Below are 18,776 nucleotides of genomic sequence, written 5' to 3' on the forward strand. Positions count from 1 at the left end.
ATGGTCCTAGTTTGACACAACAAATAAATGGAAAGAACTGTCTCCCCTCAAGAATGTTTCCCAGTTTTAAGAAGCTTGTTAGGACTGATTTTAAGCCTTCTGACTCCAGTGTTCATAGAAAGATATCACCATGATTGCACATGATACTTTGGATATACCTCAAGATATTGTTATCTGCCCTTTTTACACATCAAAAGCATCTTACACACACTTGCATTAAAACTTATTATCCAAAATTAACACTAAAAGAGGGAGACTATAAACTTCTGTAATTAGAAAAGAGATTTCAGCATTTGAGTTCCTATCCATTTGCATATGAATGACATATTTCTGTCTTACTGTGTTAGTGTTAACACTTTAAATTTTTACTTTTTGCTGCTGTGGAAGAATTCATAGTGATAAAACCCCATGATTCTATTAGCTGAATATACACACACATAGATTGCTTTTCAACAGGAAGTCTCCAGGTGAGCACAGTGCTCTTCCTCATTTCAGACACTTATGTTTTTAGTAACTATAAGAAATAGATTTTAACAAATGAGAGCACAAAAAGAGTTAGACAAAGTCACTTTGTCTCAGAAAAATCATGAAGCTTTTTAAATACAATGAGATTTTAATATATTTAAAATATATCTTAAGAGCTTTACTAAATAGTTATATATGTATACATATATTGGCTAATCCGTTAGTGGTATTTAATAAGCTCTACCCTTCTGAAATTTTTTCTTTTCTTATAAAGCATGTGATCATACTTCCAATGACCACCTTCTTGCTAGCCTTTTAAATATTTCAGAAATTACACCCGCTATCACACTGAACACAGTAATCTGGTCTGAAAAGTCAATAATTTTATTTATTGCCCTCTATTCCAGGTTGACCTTCTTCTCTATTCACTTTTCCACTGTGCTGATTTCAATTTTGTTTCACAGTCCTATGAAACATTTACTGAAAAATGGAGAATATTTACTGTAGAAAGTGAAATCTGATACAGCTTGAGAAGTCCAGGTTGACAACACTATAGGCAAAAGCTAAAAGGAAGGCTCAAGGGAGAAAAAGTTATTGCTTGCCTTATTTCACATTCAGGTTTGAGCAACTGGCAACTGGCTTTTCCTTCTGATTCAGATTTACTGGCTTTTGTGAAGCCACTTTCTCAAAAACTTTTTATCTGGATATGCCATCTATGACTTCATTTCTTTTCTCAGATGATCACATTTCCTTGTAGTTATTGCTATAGGTAAAGAGTGCCTCTAATATGAGACGGAATGAATATTGAGTCTTCCAAAATATTAGGGTCAGGTATATCAGTTGATATATAAAAAGAACAATCATATGTAAGAAGACTGGGATTTTTTTTTCAGGCTTTCTTATGCTTGTCTTCCTGCTATGACATCACCTAAGAAAAAAGATCCTCTATTTTATGTAACCCAGGCTGCAGCAGTACAGAATTCCTTCCTTAAAATGTAAAGTAATTACCTTTCTACCATCCAAACATTTATGGGGTTTTAATATTTGTCCTTTTTACTTGTTATGCAACATAAATGCATGAACTAGTTTATTAGGTCAATTGAGATTTTAAAGATGATTATTAAGAAAGTTAGTATGCTAGGATGAAGAAGACAAAGGGAAATAAGAGAAAAAAAAGATTGTGACTTTAACAATCAAGATGAACTAATTTATGACAAGAATAAAATGCACAGCCCCACATTGACTGCTAAATGTAATTAGAGAGCAGAACTTAGACTGTTAGTATTACTTTTTATATGTGCCACCGTGACACATTATGTCCTGCTTTAAAACAGACATCCTGGAGATGTGATTGATGCCCTGAGCCTGTCAGTGTTTGAGAAGGATTTGAAAAATGCCCTTAAAAACATGTTTTTACTTGGTCAATCCTGAATTGTAAAGGCAGTTGGACTAGATGACTGCTGTAGATCTCTTCCAATTGAAATAAACTTGGAGGTATTTAGTTGAGCTGTCAGTTGTATCACCTTTTAGAGAAATGAACTATTTTCCTAACTTTTTATAGGTGTTAGCAACTGTACTACATTTTTACATGCACTGTTTAAATCCCATTATAAGCAGTGTGGAATTACCTTACTTTGTTGTTATCAATAGCTTGTGTTGCATCTCTTCTTAAGGCAGTTCTTTTTAAAATGGGGGGAGAGAGGAGGATTAAAAAAAGATAGTACCTCATGGTGATTTTGTATCTTTAGCATTTCTTGTCTCACAGTAACCATCAACAGTGTATTAGTAAAACTTCTGAAAAACTGAGCAAAATGTCAATTTTAAATGTCATTGAGTGTTTCTTGCTGGCAACAGAATAATTTGATACAACTGCAGCCATGGATGTTTGTGGCTGTCAGGGCTGATCTCAGTAAAATGTCAGCTTTTAGTCTGAAAAAATATTTCTGGTGTGTGAACCAATTTAAGAGTGCTAGTAAACTGCCCCTACATTTGCTATCATATTAGAGATAGCATGCTCAGAGGAAAATAGCTTTCAGAGGGCAATATTATAATGAAGACAGATGATCTGACTTTCTTTGTTGAGAGGTGCTAAAAGGTCTAGTTACACCAAAAAAGTATGGTTATGCAATACTATTGCATGCATGCAAATTTCCCAATGCTATTACTGAAAGCTATAGGATGTTCTTAAATCTTACTGTTAAAAGTGTCCTTTGCCTGCACAGCTCTTGTAGGGATTCTTCAGATGTGGTTGCTAGGCAAGGGTTAGAGAAATAGGAAGGCTTTTTTTCCTATAGTTTCCTCCCTCTTAAAAAAATTGAGTGAAAAAATACATAGGGGAAGATGGTATTCCCATAGGAGGCTGAGGAAGAATTTCTTCCACACAATGAATGGAAAATACTCCAGGAGTCATGCTGAAATTGTCAGTCAGGTCATGTTGCCTCTTAAGTAAGACAGATAAGCTTTGGATTGTGAGAAGGTAAAGGTTTAACTAGCAGGTGACTGAGGTGGTGACCTGTGTGGGAGGAGGCTGTGAGCTACCATGTGCCATTCACAAACAGCATCCTGTGAAGCTGGTATAAGCCATCTCTCACATGCCAAAATTCACACTATTCAGAGGAACATGTGGTGCCTGTTCTCAGAAATATTTAAGAGTGACAACTGCTTTGGGGCAGAGATGCTTCTGGGTACGTGCTGCTAGAGATGCTGTTGGAGGGATTGTTGGAGGCACTCTTGGAAAGAGGCCCTCCCTGCCAAAGGACCTGTACTTCCAAAGGCACTGTGGCCTGTGGGTGACACCTGCTGCAGTGAGAACATCTCAGAGGGGTTGGCAGCCTCAGAAAGTACTATTCTGCAGTAGGGGACATCTCTGAGGAACTGTAGCCCAATCATGACCCATGCTGAAGAACAAACATTCAGAAACAGGGTGATGTGGAAACCTGAAGAAGCAAAAAGGAGGAGAAAGATGAGTAAAATGCTAAGCACATTGGCTGGGGAGGTAGGGGAAAGCAAAAAGAGAGAACATACCCCATTCTTGTGCTTCCTTTCACCTCATTGGAACAATACAGATAGACACAAGGAACTTGAAAAAAAGAACAGGAGGATAGGTGTTTGAAGTTGAGCCTGATAAGAATGAAGTAAAATTGCTTAATTAACTTACTTGATTGCTTGTATCCTCTTTCTTTTTAATTCCTGAATCACTGATCAGAAGTTTGTGTAAAATTGGTAATAAATTAAGTAAAATTAAGTATTAACTTCCTGAATCAAAACTGGTTTGACCACAACAATGTACTGAACCCTCTGCTGTCACATAATTGTGAATGATTTATCTCATGGCCAAAATGCCCATTTGAACTTGTAGCCCTGACCAAGGGATGGATTAATGCTTAGTTACATGGAAGCTGTATACATATCATAGCTCCAGGCATATGACAGTCATGAGATTGGATGTGTGAGCAGCCATCATCATGTAGGCAGTTGTAAATTCATCATTTATTCCAGTGTAATCATAATACAATAACATGGAATAAAAGGTTTGAGTAAAATAGGGCAGCCTATTAATCCAAATAAAAGGGCAAAAAAGAGCAAGCTGGGTCAGCTGCACTGACCTGGCAGTCTCCATGTGGCCTGCAGGTTATGATCAGGAAGAACTGTGACTGTGTGAAATCCTTGAAATATGGTTTCATCATTTTCCTTCCACAAGTACAGAAGAGTTTCCTTCCATGGTTAGAACCGCATGCATGGACAAGTTTCATAGAGCATCTGTGTGATACTGAGGTCCTGTTGAGAACTTAATCACAAAGTCCTAGTTATTTGAACAAAGGCAGGAATATAAAGCTTGCTGAAAGGTATGTTGTTTGTTTAAACTGTGTAAGGGGTTTAACCATGTTAAAAAGACAATAAAATGGATTTGCTTTTGTTTTGCCATACTGTGCATTTATCTAGGAGTATTCTAGTTTACCTCTGACCGTTCATTACATCATGAGTACATTTCACAACTTTCTGTAGCTCCCAAGGTTAAAATCATCTCCAACCAACCATGTACTGATTTAGAAGAAAAATACATGTTACTGTATCTGTCTGACCTTGTCTGACAAATCAACTCATTGCATATTAATAAAAAAGATAATGTATTTTCCCATTCTTGCTACTATTAATCATTTCTAAATCTTTTTAGAAAAAGATTTTCTCTACATTCAGTAATACTTGGGCAAACTTAGCTATTTTGTCTGGTAGCAATGCTTAAACTGGTAGAACATAATGTTATCATAAATGACAACTTTCAATGCTCTGCTAAAATGTGTTGCATGTTTAATGCTAGATTTAAGATTGAATTTATTTCAATTAGTGTTCTGTAGCCAACTTGTTAAAAAATGTTAATTTTCAGAGCATTTATGAGTACTTAAAACGTACGATTCTGAATAGAGCAAATAACAGTATAAAACATTGGATGAGCATAAAATCATCAATATTAAAATAAGTGTTTATAGGCTCTATATGCCTTGTCTTTTAGGTAGTGACCAGGGTAGCTGAATAGGCATGGTGGGGATGTGCACAGTTGTGCCCATGAACAGAGAGAAATATCACTCTTCACTCTTACGGGTTAGCAAAGAAATTTAAACATAGTGCTGTAAAATAAAACTAAATATAACTGTGATTCTGTTTATATTAGTAAGCCAGAAGCACCATCCTTGATAATTTCCCAGGAATAAAGTGTAACACCACCTTCTTTTTTTTTATTTCTCCCTGGTGTCATTTTGTATTGTTTATTTAAGGACTGCAAAGCAATCAAATTTCATGGTGTTACTTACTCATATCTAGATGCAGTGATGCTCTAAAACTAATTCTTGAACAAACCAAGCTGATTAAACAAAACTTTTAAACATGCCACTCACACAGAAAAATTACATATATTTAATGAGATTATTTTTAATGTACCATTATTTTATTATACTGTAAAACATAGATGATATTGCACACAAATTATGCCTCTGTTATTTTCTATAGAAATATGTTTAGTTTGTTTTTAAATTGGCATTTACTAGCTAACTGCAAAATGAAATGTAGTAAGGACAAGTTTGATACATGAACAACATGTAAAATAGCAACAGTGAGTAGGTATAAAAAAATACCTGTTACCAAGAAGTGTTTATAAATAATGAAGCCAAAGGGAAAACAATCCCATGGGCTTCTAACACATGTTATTATTTTGCACTTTATATATTACTTGCAGTCTTTTAACTGCTCTTGTATCGCATCAGGTTTATGAATTCCCAGACATTATTGGTAAAAAATAATTGTTGTCAAAAGAAAACACTGAAATAGCCTGGAAGGTGTGTATTGTTGTCACTTCATATTCTCCAATACAATAAATCAGATATTTGTAAGATATTATGTTGTCTTTGTATCTGATTAGTTACACCGTAAATTTTTCCTGAAAAAAGTTCTAGTGATAAGCCAAAAGCCCCATATTTATTAAGTGAAGTAGGTGGTAGATGTAGTATCCTGTCATTGAAGAGGGCCACAGAAACACCCACTGATCTTCTCATGCCTGAAGCTGTGCATCCAAAGTCTAAAGGTCTCTGAGCTGCCATGGCACTCACATGAATGTACACAGGCACAGAGCAAAACCCCATTCCAGCTAATAGCCATGAAAGCATTAATCCATTCTTTGGGAATACAGGAGCAGAGCAAGTAACATGAATTAAGCTCTGTCATACAAGAAACAGTCAGCCTTCTTACTGGTCTATTATTTTTTTTTTTTTTTTTTTTTTTTTTATTATGACTGTCATTTGTATTCATGCCTTTGTATTTTCCTTTCTTTATTCAGCTGTTCCACGCACAAGTGATACACAGTGTAGCTCAGTTCCTGAGCCTAGATATGGAAGGAGAATTGGCTCTGAGTTTTCAGCAGGCTCTGTTGTTCGATTTGAGTGTAGTCCTGGCTATCTGCTACAAGGCTCAAAAGCTATCCGATGTCAGTCTGTGCCAAATGCCTTAGCTCAGTGGAATGACACAGTACCAAGCTGTGTAGGTAAGCAATTACATTTACATTGTCTGTTCTGTCACATGTTTCTGAATTAGGAATCAGGAATTGTTTCAGAAAATAGTATTTAACCCATATAGTCACTCTCCTTCGATTAATATCAGTCATGCCCAATTTAAAAAAGCAGTTTTCCATATCAAGAAATAATTGAGTACCAGCTGGCTCATAGGCAGTATATTGTTTCATATAATGATTTAGATTATATGAACAAGTGTGATGCACATTTTCTTGAACATTCATTATTTTCATGACTTATCTACAGCTTGAAATACAGGACAGAATTTATTCTCCAGAAGTGTCTTTGCCTGTTTTATTGCACAGTACTTGTTGTGTATTTCTATCTCACATAGGATGATTCCTTTCTCAAGCAAAAGCATAGTGCACATTGAATAATGATAGCATTGTTAGGTATTACTAATTTTCTTAATCTGTCAATAGACCTGCACTGAAATAATGCTTAGCACTCCAAAGTATTTATTTGTAAATATTGAAATGTTTTACATTCTCCCTATTTGGATTTATATCCAAAAGTCATTGCTATTCCTAGAATTTTACTCTAGAATTAACTAGAATGATCTAAAAATAAATATAGGTATCCTATTTTCTGTGTATTCTCAGTTTTATATTTTTTTTTGTTCTGTTTTCTTTAACCTTAAGGAAGCAAGTGTGTATATAGTAAAAAATACTTAACGTACTACACTGCTTTATCAGCTAGATTCAATATTTGAACTGTCTTGGGCTGCGGGTAAATTCACATGACTTCTGTCAATCATGATTGTGTTTAATGTTATGTCTACAGTTTGTTGTTACTCTAAGGTATGACGTGATTAGGCTCTGATGGTGGGCTGTTTTAAGCTGTACACATGCAAAATGAAGGTCATTTCTAATTGTTTGTTCACTCAGGTTGTCTCATGCTTGAAATCATTAATTAATTAATATATTTTATATAAGATTCATTCTAAGTTCAGATGCTTGCTTCATGTCTATGTGTTTATGCTACAAAATTAAATTATTATAATTATCTTGATCTTAGTAAAATTATTACTATTTCTCTGTTCTCTAAAGCAGTTTAAGTTGTGTAATAGTCTGTGGTAATATTTTCTTTCAGTGCCATGCAGTGGGAATTTTACTGAGCGCAGAGGTACTATTCTTTCACCAGGTTACCCTGAACCTTATGGTAACAGCTTGAATTGTGTGTGGAAAATCATAGTGACTGAGGGATCAGGTATTCAGGCAAGTCTGTATTCTGTCAAGCATGGAATATTAAGTACTTTGTTTTGGTTATTTCTCTAAAAATTTCATAAATTAGTAATCCTGTAATTGAGGGGGTGGAGTACTTGAAATATTAGTGCTCTGGATTTCTCATTATTGTTCCTTGGTTAGTTTATTTGATGTTATTTTATTTTCACATGGGGGTATGAATGAGAAATGATTAACAAGCTGTTTTCTGTTTTAATTGTGTAGTATATTGAAAGCAAGTCCTGATCCTTCAATCTGATATGCAAATACCAACTCTTTCTATCTGCTGTGGTATTATTGAGGCCCTTGAGAGCTCTGAAGCTATCTTGATTATCTGCTCATTTACACTTTGAGTAATTATTTAAAATGATGCAACATATAAGCAAAATCCTTCTTACTTATCTAATGTCATATTTTCAAAGAGTTAATACAATGCAAAAACTGAATATTGATCTTTTATGTACATTTTTTTCACTGATGTTTCTTTTGTTTGGATCTCTTTTCTTTGCTACGTGTTCTCTTTTTATCTTGTTGGGTTTAGAACATTTAAAAATGCCCATGTCTTGTTGGCCTAAAAAAGTTCTATGGTCTGTTTTATAGATCCAGGTCATCAGCTTTGCCACTGAACATAATTGGGACTCCCTTGAAATATATGACGGTGGAGATATGACAGCACCCCGACTTGGGAGCTTTTCAGGTTAGGATATGCCGTGATTTAAAGATACAGTTTTATATTTATATGTATGTGAGAGCATATGTCTTTATTTGCTCACACATATAGGCAAGAAGTATGTATTCCATCATTTCTGATACCGTTAATAGATGTTCTCATTTCTGGGAGACTTCAGGTGGTGTAAACATGTCAATATTCAAATTCAAAGAGGTTTTCACAAGAAAATATGACACTAAAATATTTAACTTTGATTAGTGGAATTTAGTTGATAATACTTTTAAAAAAAAACCCTTTATTTTATCTTTCTTGCCCTTCTCATAGAGGAGATACTGTGATATAAATTGACACTGACATTCAAGGGTCTTCCATTGATAGCTTTGACTTATCTTTATTAGCCTGTCTTTCTCATGAAAGAGATGAAGAATTCAATTTTCATCTAAACCCACCAGACCTCACAGAACAAACTGAATAAAACAACTGGGATATAACAAAAACAGATAATTAGTTGTTTAAAATGTACATCTAGCACATACACTTTTTCTTTTTTTTTATATGGGACATTTTTTTAATAGAATGAGTGTGTTCTGTAAACCAAACCAAGAGAAAGGGATTAATTAACTTCTAAAGTATAGATGTATGTTGGATTAGTAAGGAAGTGAAGAATCAGCTGAAAAACTTTCTGATGAATACAATGCCATAAGGTGTGGCATATCCCTTTGGTCAGTGTCACCTTCCAGATTCTTGGCTATCCCCAGCCTGCCCACTGGTGGGATGGTGTGAGAAGGCCATGGCCCTGTCTAAGTGCTGCTCAGAAATACCTCAAACTAGTAACAGGGCTGTGTGGTAAATAAGGGAAACTAAATTATGAAAATAAATCTACTTTTGGAAGTGAATTATATGGCAAATACATTGGCCCCATTGGATGAAGAAGAGATGAAATTATGCATTTAACAATACTCTATTTCAACAATACTCAAGAATCAAAACCCTTCCTGGTTCTACAAATTAAGTGTGTCATCTTGCTTTAGCTTAAAAGCCTTCCTACTTTCCAGGGAAACTGAAAAAGACAGCTTTTTGTGTTAGAAATATTTAATTGGAGATACAGTAGCATGGATTTATTGTGGATTTGTCTCTAGTATAATGAATGTCAGACTTAAAATGAAGAACTATATTTTTGCATGGGAAAGAATATGTAAGGAGGACATGAAATCTTCTATTCTCAAAACTGAACCAATGATGTGACATTGAAACTGAATTCCAGGCATGATTTCATGAGTGGTAAAATTTCTCTCTTACTAAATCTTTTATGAAACCATTGTCTTCTGATTCACTCTCTGTGGATTCCTCTGTCTTTTAAATACACATTCAAGAGGTAAAGTTGTACAATTACTAAGAACTGACTAAATTGTGCTAATTATGTCACAGACTTGACTTGGAAAGGTGAATTTACTGAGTCTGTTTCTTTTTGGAGAATCACTTCCAAGATTCCTGGATGACTGAGATTATGTGTTTGAGGTCCTTGTGCTCAGCTCAGCCCTCTTCTCTATACAGGATTGGCTGCAGATCCTGTAGAGCAGATCCTGCCTTTGAATACATACATATATGTGTGTGCATATACATATACAGAGAGAAAATGCAAATACAGTATACCCATTGAGGTTGACATCTGGATAATGTACTCTTATGATGGTGATTAAATTTAGAAAGAAATTAGGTAATGTGATCCATGATGTATGCTTGTGCTAATCCAAGAAATGCTTAAAATGAACATTGATCTCTGATCTTGGCATGGAAATTTCTTAGATAGCTAAACAGACTTTCACACAGCCAGTGTAGCATTTACCTCTGGAATGAGATACATTACTCTTTGTTGCCATTGCTGATACTTGAAAAGGATACAATCTTCTTGTAATAATACCATAATGGAATATTTAAGTAGAAAACCTATCAGTCCTCTTTACTTTTTAAGCCTTTAGGCAAAACTTGTGTGCATTTACTGCCTCCTAGGAGAGTTGCCTATTTTCCAGACTACAGTTTCTCAATCAAAAGGTTAAGAAGTCTGTAAAACTCCCAGTATCCTACCATGGTATCTGTCTACATGAGCATTAGATATCTACACATCTCTAGCATGGCAATATCTACACTTCTGGTATTATCAATGATATCTGCTCCTGCCCCTTAAGTACAATTTCTCTCTATTGACAGGAAAGGAAGCTCAAAACAATTAAGACACTACATCTGGTTACCACACCGAAACATATCTTCCATGCTTCATATACCCAATCCCAGAAAAGGCAGGGGTTAGCAAGTGAACAATAGAATTCCAGTTAGATCATAGAATCATAAAATCATAGAACAATCCAGGCTGGGAAGGACCTCACAAGATCAGGTAGTTTAACCTTTTGTAGGAAAGAGAAATTAGATTATATTGTCCAGCACTGTGTCCAGTTGTATCTTTAAAGCCTCCAGTGATGGGGACTCTACTTTGTTGCTTGGGTGGTTGCTGCAGGGCATGGTTGTTCCCACTGTGAAAACGTTCTTTCTAATGCTAAGATGAAACACTCCCCTATGCATCTTGGGTCTCTTGCCCCTTGTCTTCTTGTGGCTCCCAGTGAACTGAGGAACCCTTTAGGTACTGGAATAATGTGATGAGATCTCCTCTGAGCCTCCTCTTCTACAGGAATAGGAGACCTAACTCCTTTGTTTTTTTCTCACAGGGTAAATTCCCCAGCCTTTGATCATCTTTATGGTCCTTCTTTGGACCTCTCCAGTCTATCCTTATCCTTCTTGCATTGTGAGAACCAGAATGGGGCACAAGAGTCCACTCACAGCCTGACAAGTGCTGAGAAGGGCAGCATGCTCTGTCTCTGCTCGTAATGCCCCTCTGGATGAAGCTTAGGAACCTATTTGCCATCTTTGCTGCAGCAGTGCGCTGCTGATGCATATTCAGCTTGCCCACTGTGACAGTCCCAGCTCCTTTCAGAAAGGCTGCTCCCCAACCACACAAATCCTAGGCTGTAGAAGGCTCTTTTGCTTATTTTAACAGACATGCAGGGCTTTGCGCTTGTCTCTGTTAAAGTTCATACTGCTCTTGATAGTCTATTCTTTTAGTCTCTCCAGGTCTCTCTGACATGTAAGCCCCTGCACTCAGTTCAGTGTCACCACCAGACTTGGTGAGGGTACTTTCAATCCCACCAACCAACTAATTTCTGAAGATATTGGAGCAGTGTGGGGGCCAGTATCAGTCCCTGGGGGTTCCATTTGTGACAGATAGCCAGCCTGAATGATGCCACTGAATGTGGCAATTATGAGAATTAAAAACCAGCCTCATTTATTTCCCACAGTACAATAGGATCTAACTTCTCATCTTGTTGAATACCACCCTTTAAGGAAGTAAAAGACTGGTGTTAAATGTTACCAGATCCTACGAAGGAACAGAACAGCCCAGTGACTTTTGCTCATTAAAGAATATAATAGTCATTATGAGTTAACATCCTCATTGTTACAGGACACCTTAAACATCCTTAAATATATGTCAAATTTTTTATGTATACTGTTGAGGAGTACAGTTGGTGCCGGTAGCTGCATGAGCACCTGCAGTTCAAGCTGCTCATGGATCTCTGAGTGATGCAGCCTGAGGCAAGAGGCCTTGAACTGCCAACACCTTGCACAGCAAGGGCCCCAGGGACCTGTGGCTCAGCCTGGTGAACACAGAGATATGGCAGGAGCTGAGATCAAGGGAGGAAGAGATTTTTGTGAGTGCTAAAACTGTGAGGGTGCAAAAGCCCAGGGGCTTCTTGGTTGGGATCCTCCTCAGAGGCATCAGCTTGAGCTGTTTCAGTGTGAGTTCACTGTTAATAAATGGCTTTATGGGATGAGGCATCTGAGACTGATATGGGAGACCCAGGGTGGAATCCATGAGGAAACCTGGTCTGACTGGGAGGGTGGGGTATGCAGGGAGTGAAACGGGGACTGGTCAGATCACTGGAGCTGCCCACTGTGAAGGGGCTCTGGTCCCTGCTGTGAAAGTCTCTGGTGGTGAGAGTGTCACCATCCTGTCTGGATGGTCAGACAGGGAGTTTTCCTTAAAAGATACAAGGAAAAGTCCATCTTCCAGGAAGATGCTTTGCTATTTTCTGTACTGCAGAGTAATATTGTGTGATGTGAGTGCTCTTACTGTCTGAATTTTGATGCTTTTTCAAAATTTCTGTGTCAGACAGTAAACACATTCCTTAAAGGCCAACTTGTCATCTTTCAGCTCCTCTCTTTATAGCAAGGTTTTGCCTAATTAATCTTTAAGATTTAGAAATATTTACCTGTTCCTAATTTAGACTGTAGACTTAGGAAGATAATTCTTTTTAGCATTTCTTTTTAGGCCCAAGTTTCAGGCTTATACCTAGACTGCTCACAATTACTATAGAAAAAGAAAATGACCCACAGAAGAGAGTTTTTCTTATGCATCCACCATTGATGTTCATTAACTACTTGATACTGTCTTTGAGGGTAGTCATAGAAAATGATGTAATTTTTAGCCTCAGTGGGTCTTCCGCTTTAGACATGTTACATGGTATCATGTGTTAATAAAATAAGTGTTTGTCAGGCTTAGCAATTCCAGTGGCAAAGAATGTACCCTGGGTTAGTGATAAGCTTGTTGTGTAGCATACACGGTTTTATTATAGATATTTGAATTAGGAAAAACTGGTATATTTTTTATATAGTGTATATATATAAAGTATATTTTGTTGTTTGGGGGGGGGTTTTAAAATGTTGCACCTGCTTCTTCATTTTCTGTCATATCCTCTGAATTAGCATAAGCAGTTTAAATATTGTTGTGGGAAGTACACACAGAAAAAATCTGGACTGCTTTGTTTTGTACTGAGGGTTTTATAGAAACGTGGGGAAACACATTTGCAAATGGCAGTTGAGCCATATGAGTTGTCATAATCAAATCCTTTATTTATGTGGGTTTTTTTCTTTCTCTTTACATCTTTTTTCTGTCCAAGTGAATAAGATTTCCTCTAAACCTGATGGGACCTTGTTTGATTGTACTTACATAGCCTTTAATGGCTTGTAATCAAACTTTTCCTGCAACTTCAGGAGAAAAGAAGGCAGAACACAGCAAAATATTTGAGATTCCCATGTAATGAGAAAAAAATAAGCCTGTCCCACTCAGTCCTGGTTATGTCCTTTCAATACAAAACTCCAATCAGCATGCTATAGTTTATTCCATAACTTTTATTTTTCCAGGTACAACTGTGCCAGCATTGTTAAATAGCACCTCCAATCAACTTTACCTTCATTTTCACTCTGACATTAGTGTGGCAGCAGCTGGTTTTCACCTGGAATACAAAAGTAAGACTCCTTGTTTTTTGAAACTTTCTCAGGAAAAGCATGTGTATAGAAAGGGAAACAGATATTTTACATTATTCTTTTTGCTTGCTTGTTTCATTTATTTTTTTTCTTTCCTGACTTCCAAGCCTTGTATAAGTGGTATCTATTAAACAGAAATTTTAAATGAAGTGACATTTGAAATTGATGGAAAGCAGCTTTCACTAATTAGCACCACATAACAATTCAATCTGGCAACTCATAACAGCATTTTTAAAATGTGAGGTTTAATGCTGATGTGGTTTTAACTTATTTCAGTTTAGTTCTAAAGTTTAGGTGACAAAAAGTAAGAGTTAATTTCCTTGCGTGGAAATAGATAAAACAAGAGAAGATAATATATTTTTTCCTATTAATATGTGCATATATTTATGCCTTGTAGTTCTTTCAAACTTGTTATTTTCCTTCAAATTATTTTCTCTCAACAAATAGATGTAATAGCAAAAATCCAACATTTTAGTCCCAGAGCTACAAGAAAACACAACAGTTATCTTGGTAAATCACTGGTGGTATAAACAGAATAATCTAAAAATTTTCATGGTGAATTCTGCTATATATCAACCTTCTATATATTTTTTAAGAAACTTAGTTCTAAATTACAGAGGTGTGGAGTTATAAACATAGCAGGTTACCTCATATAATCATATTTAAGTCAAACACATTTGCATTATTACATCTCTTCAAAACTTAAATTCTATAGAATAATAGTAAATTCACTGCATGTACTTACATAGCTCATATGATTTTAACTGGAAATAGGTATTGCTAAGAATATTCTACAATTTAAAAAGTAATATTATGAGTTGACAGTCTGAGGAGTGCTTAGATGAAGTTCAAAAAGTAAATCATAATTTTTGAAGCATCTCTTTTTTCAAAGGCCATTCAAGAATTTTCTTGAAAATTGAGTTAGCTTTTATATTTCATTGAGTCCTATAATAATATCTAAGAATGGTAATGTTGTTTTTAATATTTTGAAGAATTACATGTAAGTAAATAAACATGGATGATTTTTCATGTTCTATTTAGGATTGTGAATAAAAATTTTAAAGAAAATATAAAGCTGCGAAGAATTTTGAAAGATTAGATTTATAGTTCATAATAAATATTTTAATCTGACTGTAGTCACAAGACAGTCCTATGTTTTCATTTAATCTCCTGCGTAGTTCAAATATTTATATGCAGGTATGTTGTAGGGTTTATTTTAAAACAATCATTCTAGTGGTGATATAGAATGAAAATATTAATATTACCTCTGCAGGAATTTTCTTAGAATCTACTATTTAGAAAAATATTTTTTGCTTGATTGTGGTTTTTTGGTGTTGTTTTTTTTTGTTTGTTTGGTTTTGTTTTGATTTTTTGTTTGTTTCTGTTTTGTTTTGGTTTTGTTATTTTTTTGGTCTGGGGACTCCTCCTCCACAGTTGGTCACCTTGTTTTCCTTCTCCAGTACTTCTCTTTACCCTTCAGTGAAAGTAAAATTACATATGAAGTATAAAGAAGTACACATTAATTCTAGAAATTCATAGAATGAGCATTTTAAATTTTTATTTTACTATATCAGTTTTATTATCCCTGCAACTCCTGGAAAAAAACATGTTCTGTTAACAAGTGAAATCATTTAGATTGATACTTTTGCTTGTCTCTTAATTGTCAGTTTCCCAGCTGTGTTCTGTTAAAGCATCTACTGGACTTCAGTGGTGCTAATATTTCAAGGCCAGTGTTTCTTAGAAGTGCACCTTAGCACAAGTCAAGGTAGTGTTGAGCATTGAGAGGTTAGTTAACTATTCTTAGTTGCTAGTCTGACAGGAGAGAAAAAAATTGTTTCTTATGTGCCTATGCAGTCTCTGCAGGGCTAGTAGGAGTACAGTGTATCTCTGTGTGACTGGCTAAAGAAACTGAGCCAGTTCCCACAGCAAGAATTTAAAGGTTTATATTGAGCAGTCACTTTTTCACATGAGGAAAGTGGTCATGGCAGCAAGCCTGATAGAGCTCAAGAAGTGTTTGGAGAATTCTCTCAGACACGTGATGTGACCCTTGGGATGTCCTGTGTAGGGCCAAGAATGGGATTTGATGATCCTTTTGGGTCCCTTCCAAATCAGCATTTTCTATGAGTCTGTGATATAATTACTTCTCTAGGAGGAAGACAGTTAGGAGTTAAAGTGAAGACAATTAGTTTTCCAATTATAGATATTAACAGAAAAATATCCAATCACAATAAGAAGCTGTTGAATGCATTGAGTCTAAATTTTAAATTCAAATCCTACATCAGCAGACTACAGCAGGGATAGAAGACACAAAGTGTTTCATCTAGTGTTTCATCTAGCCCTACCTTTTGCATGCATTACAAATTAGAGTAGTAGGTGAAACTGCTCTAAAATAACCATTACAGTATTCTGCAGGACCCTGATGCCCATATATAAAAAGTCTTAATTACAGCATTAGAAAGTAAGAACTATTTAGGAACATTCCCTTCATCCCAGAAGAAATTCCAAGGAGCAACAGAGGAGACTGTCTTTAAGTCACTACTACATTATTTACACACGATAAAAATTATGCCTCTACAAATAGCACATCATATTTTAGAATAAATGTTTAAGTATTTCTACTTAAAAGATATTTCACCAGCATAAATGTTATAAGCATGCCTGGGTTTGGATCAATATGTTAGGAAAAACTTTACTCCAGTAAGATATATTTAGTTTGCAAACACTTGATCACATATCTTATATTCTGCACTATATATTGTTTTGAAGTAACTTTACAGAAATTCATAGATTATAAAAGCTTCAGCCACTGATGAAAACTTATTCAAATCATAAATATTTCAAGTTAATTTAAATATTTGAATAAGAATAATTTTATTTCTTGAAACATTTTCTTCCTTTTATCAATGTCTTTCTGTTGCCCTATCCACTTGCAGATTTTTTCTATGTATGTCTTTATTTTTGTGGGAGGGATCTGAACAGTCTGCTCCTGCAAACCTAAGTCTATGTCTAATCTAGGCAGTGCATAGTGTTCTTTTGTAGACTTCAAAAACACACAAGTCTTAAGGCAAATAATACAATTTTTAATTTACTTTAGGATGTTTTCATGTTAGACATGAAGAATGTAAAATGTCATTTGCCCAAGTTAAGTGGTCTACTGAATTTGTATTCTATGGTCAGATTGATGACTTAGATTTTTTTCCCTTTGTTTCTTTTTTATTTGTTTGTTTTACTCCTTCATTTGTTTGGTTTTTGGTTTTATTTTGTTTTTCAAGTCAGATACACTCAATTTAAAAAAAAAAATAAAATTGATCAGTGCCTTAGAAAAATGTCATTCTGGTCACAGCATAATTGTAAGTATTGTTGAGGGCTGCTATGCAATGTTTCCTGCTATTGCAGAAGGACTGTAGGTTTTTAAACTGGTTCCAGCAACCAGTTTAACAAAGAAGGTTAACAAAGAAGTAAAATATGCAACAGATTACTGTAGAAAAGATGAGAATTAATCATTTAACCAATCTTTCATATGCATGTGCTAGAATAAATACCAAACATAATTATTTTCACAACCATCAGCAAGTCAAATCAAAGAGTGCTCTGTTGAATTCTTATATGTACAACAGTAGGAAGAATAAATATCCCTGCTATTTGATCAAATTCCTTTTAATCTAATGAATGAAGGAATCAGGTATCCAAAAGGTGGGATTTAGAAATGTGACTCTTTAATTCCACAGCATTTGTGGCTATTGATCTAATCTATTCATTCAGTGGTAGTTTAAATATTTTCCTTAATATTCAAACAAATAAAAAATTAAAAAGTCTGGAAATAATGAGTGTTTGCTCAACATGCTGCATGAACTTCTCGGTTAAAGTCAAGTTTGTTTTAATAAAAACTGAATATACGCTGAATATTGATATATAGATTCAGACCACAAATGTCACTGAATCTCTATCTATCTATCTATCTATCTATCTATCTATCTATCTATCTATCTATCTATCTATCTATCTCTCCAAATTTAGAGATTAAAATTAATTTTTTCAGTAAAAATCTTGTTTTGTGCAGTCAATATTTTAATAATGTCATCTAGCTCTATTACCTTGAATTAGGATATATGTGACAGGTCAGCATCACTCATTTTGTAAGCTTTTAATTTATTGCTATACCAAGATGGTGGAATATGTATGAGAATATAAGCTTACTTTTAACCAACATCTCCTTTTCTAAAGCCACTCTATCATGTCTTTTCAAGTGTTAAAAGTTCTTGGCAGCTGAAATAACTGCAAAGGGGACTAGAGAACAATTGACTGTCTTTTGTAGTACTTCTCTATCATGAAATTATCTGATAAATTAAAAGATGAAAATCAGACTAGCAGAGAAGAAAATATATTCTTCCAAGTAGCATATTGTATTTTACAGGTCCAGTTTAAGATCTTTCATGCAATTTGATTTTTAATGCGGCTCTTCAGTGCAAGTCTTTTCATTTTCCCCGTGTTAAAGCAGGTGTTAATCATAAGCATTCCATTTTTAATTTAGCAGGTCCTGATCCTGTCAGTATATCTGTACAACTTACTAGTTGTTGACAAGAATCTGACCTTTCTGCAGTAACTCATTGAGATAAAGATATTTTCTAGGCTGGTGCCTGAAGCATGAAGTTTTGAAAGGGACAGCTTGGATTTTGATGTACACCATCATCAAAATGGAAAGAACAATTCACTCCAGCTTGACGTTTGTAATATAATGAAGCATAATATGTTTCTGTTAGCTGCTTGGGGGTGGGAGGAATTAAAAAAAGAAAGCCTATGACTTTTGGTCCAGCTGTCAAGATGCTCTTGTATTGCCCAGTTCTCAGCTTTCTGAAATGGACACTAATGGGCATTCAAATTGTCAGATATGCCAGCAAGGATTTTATTTCAGCCAGCAATGGCAGTGATGTTTGGACAGAATTTGAGGTAATCATAGGCATGGATATAATTATGTAAGTAAAGCAT

At 35.2% G+C, this 18,776-nt stretch overlaps 1 protein-coding gene across 2 annotated transcripts in view; it reads left to right on the plus strand.

The window, feature by feature from the left end:
* CSMD1 (CUB and Sushi multiple domains 1) overlaps positions 1-18,776 on the plus strand; it is a 1,067,087-nt gene that overhangs the window by 911,375 nt on the left and 136,936 nt on the right. For both annotated transcript variants that reach the window (XM_015621308.3, XM_015621309.3), the window contains exons 34-37: positions 6,293-6,496; positions 7,617-7,741; positions 8,348-8,444; positions 13,668-13,772. In XM_015621308.3, the coding sequence (XP_015476794.1) occupies positions 6,293-6,496; positions 7,617-7,741; positions 8,348-8,444; positions 13,668-13,772 (531 nt within the window). The remainder of the gene's footprint in view (positions 1-6,292; positions 6,497-7,616; positions 7,742-8,347; positions 8,445-13,667; positions 13,773-18,776) is intronic.

This window comes from Parus major, chromosome 3, assembly GCF_001522545.3.
Source record: "Parus major isolate Abel chromosome 3, Parus_major1.1, whole genome shotgun sequence".
NCBI classification, from domain to species: Eukaryota; Metazoa; Chordata; class Aves; order Passeriformes; family Paridae; genus Parus; species Parus major.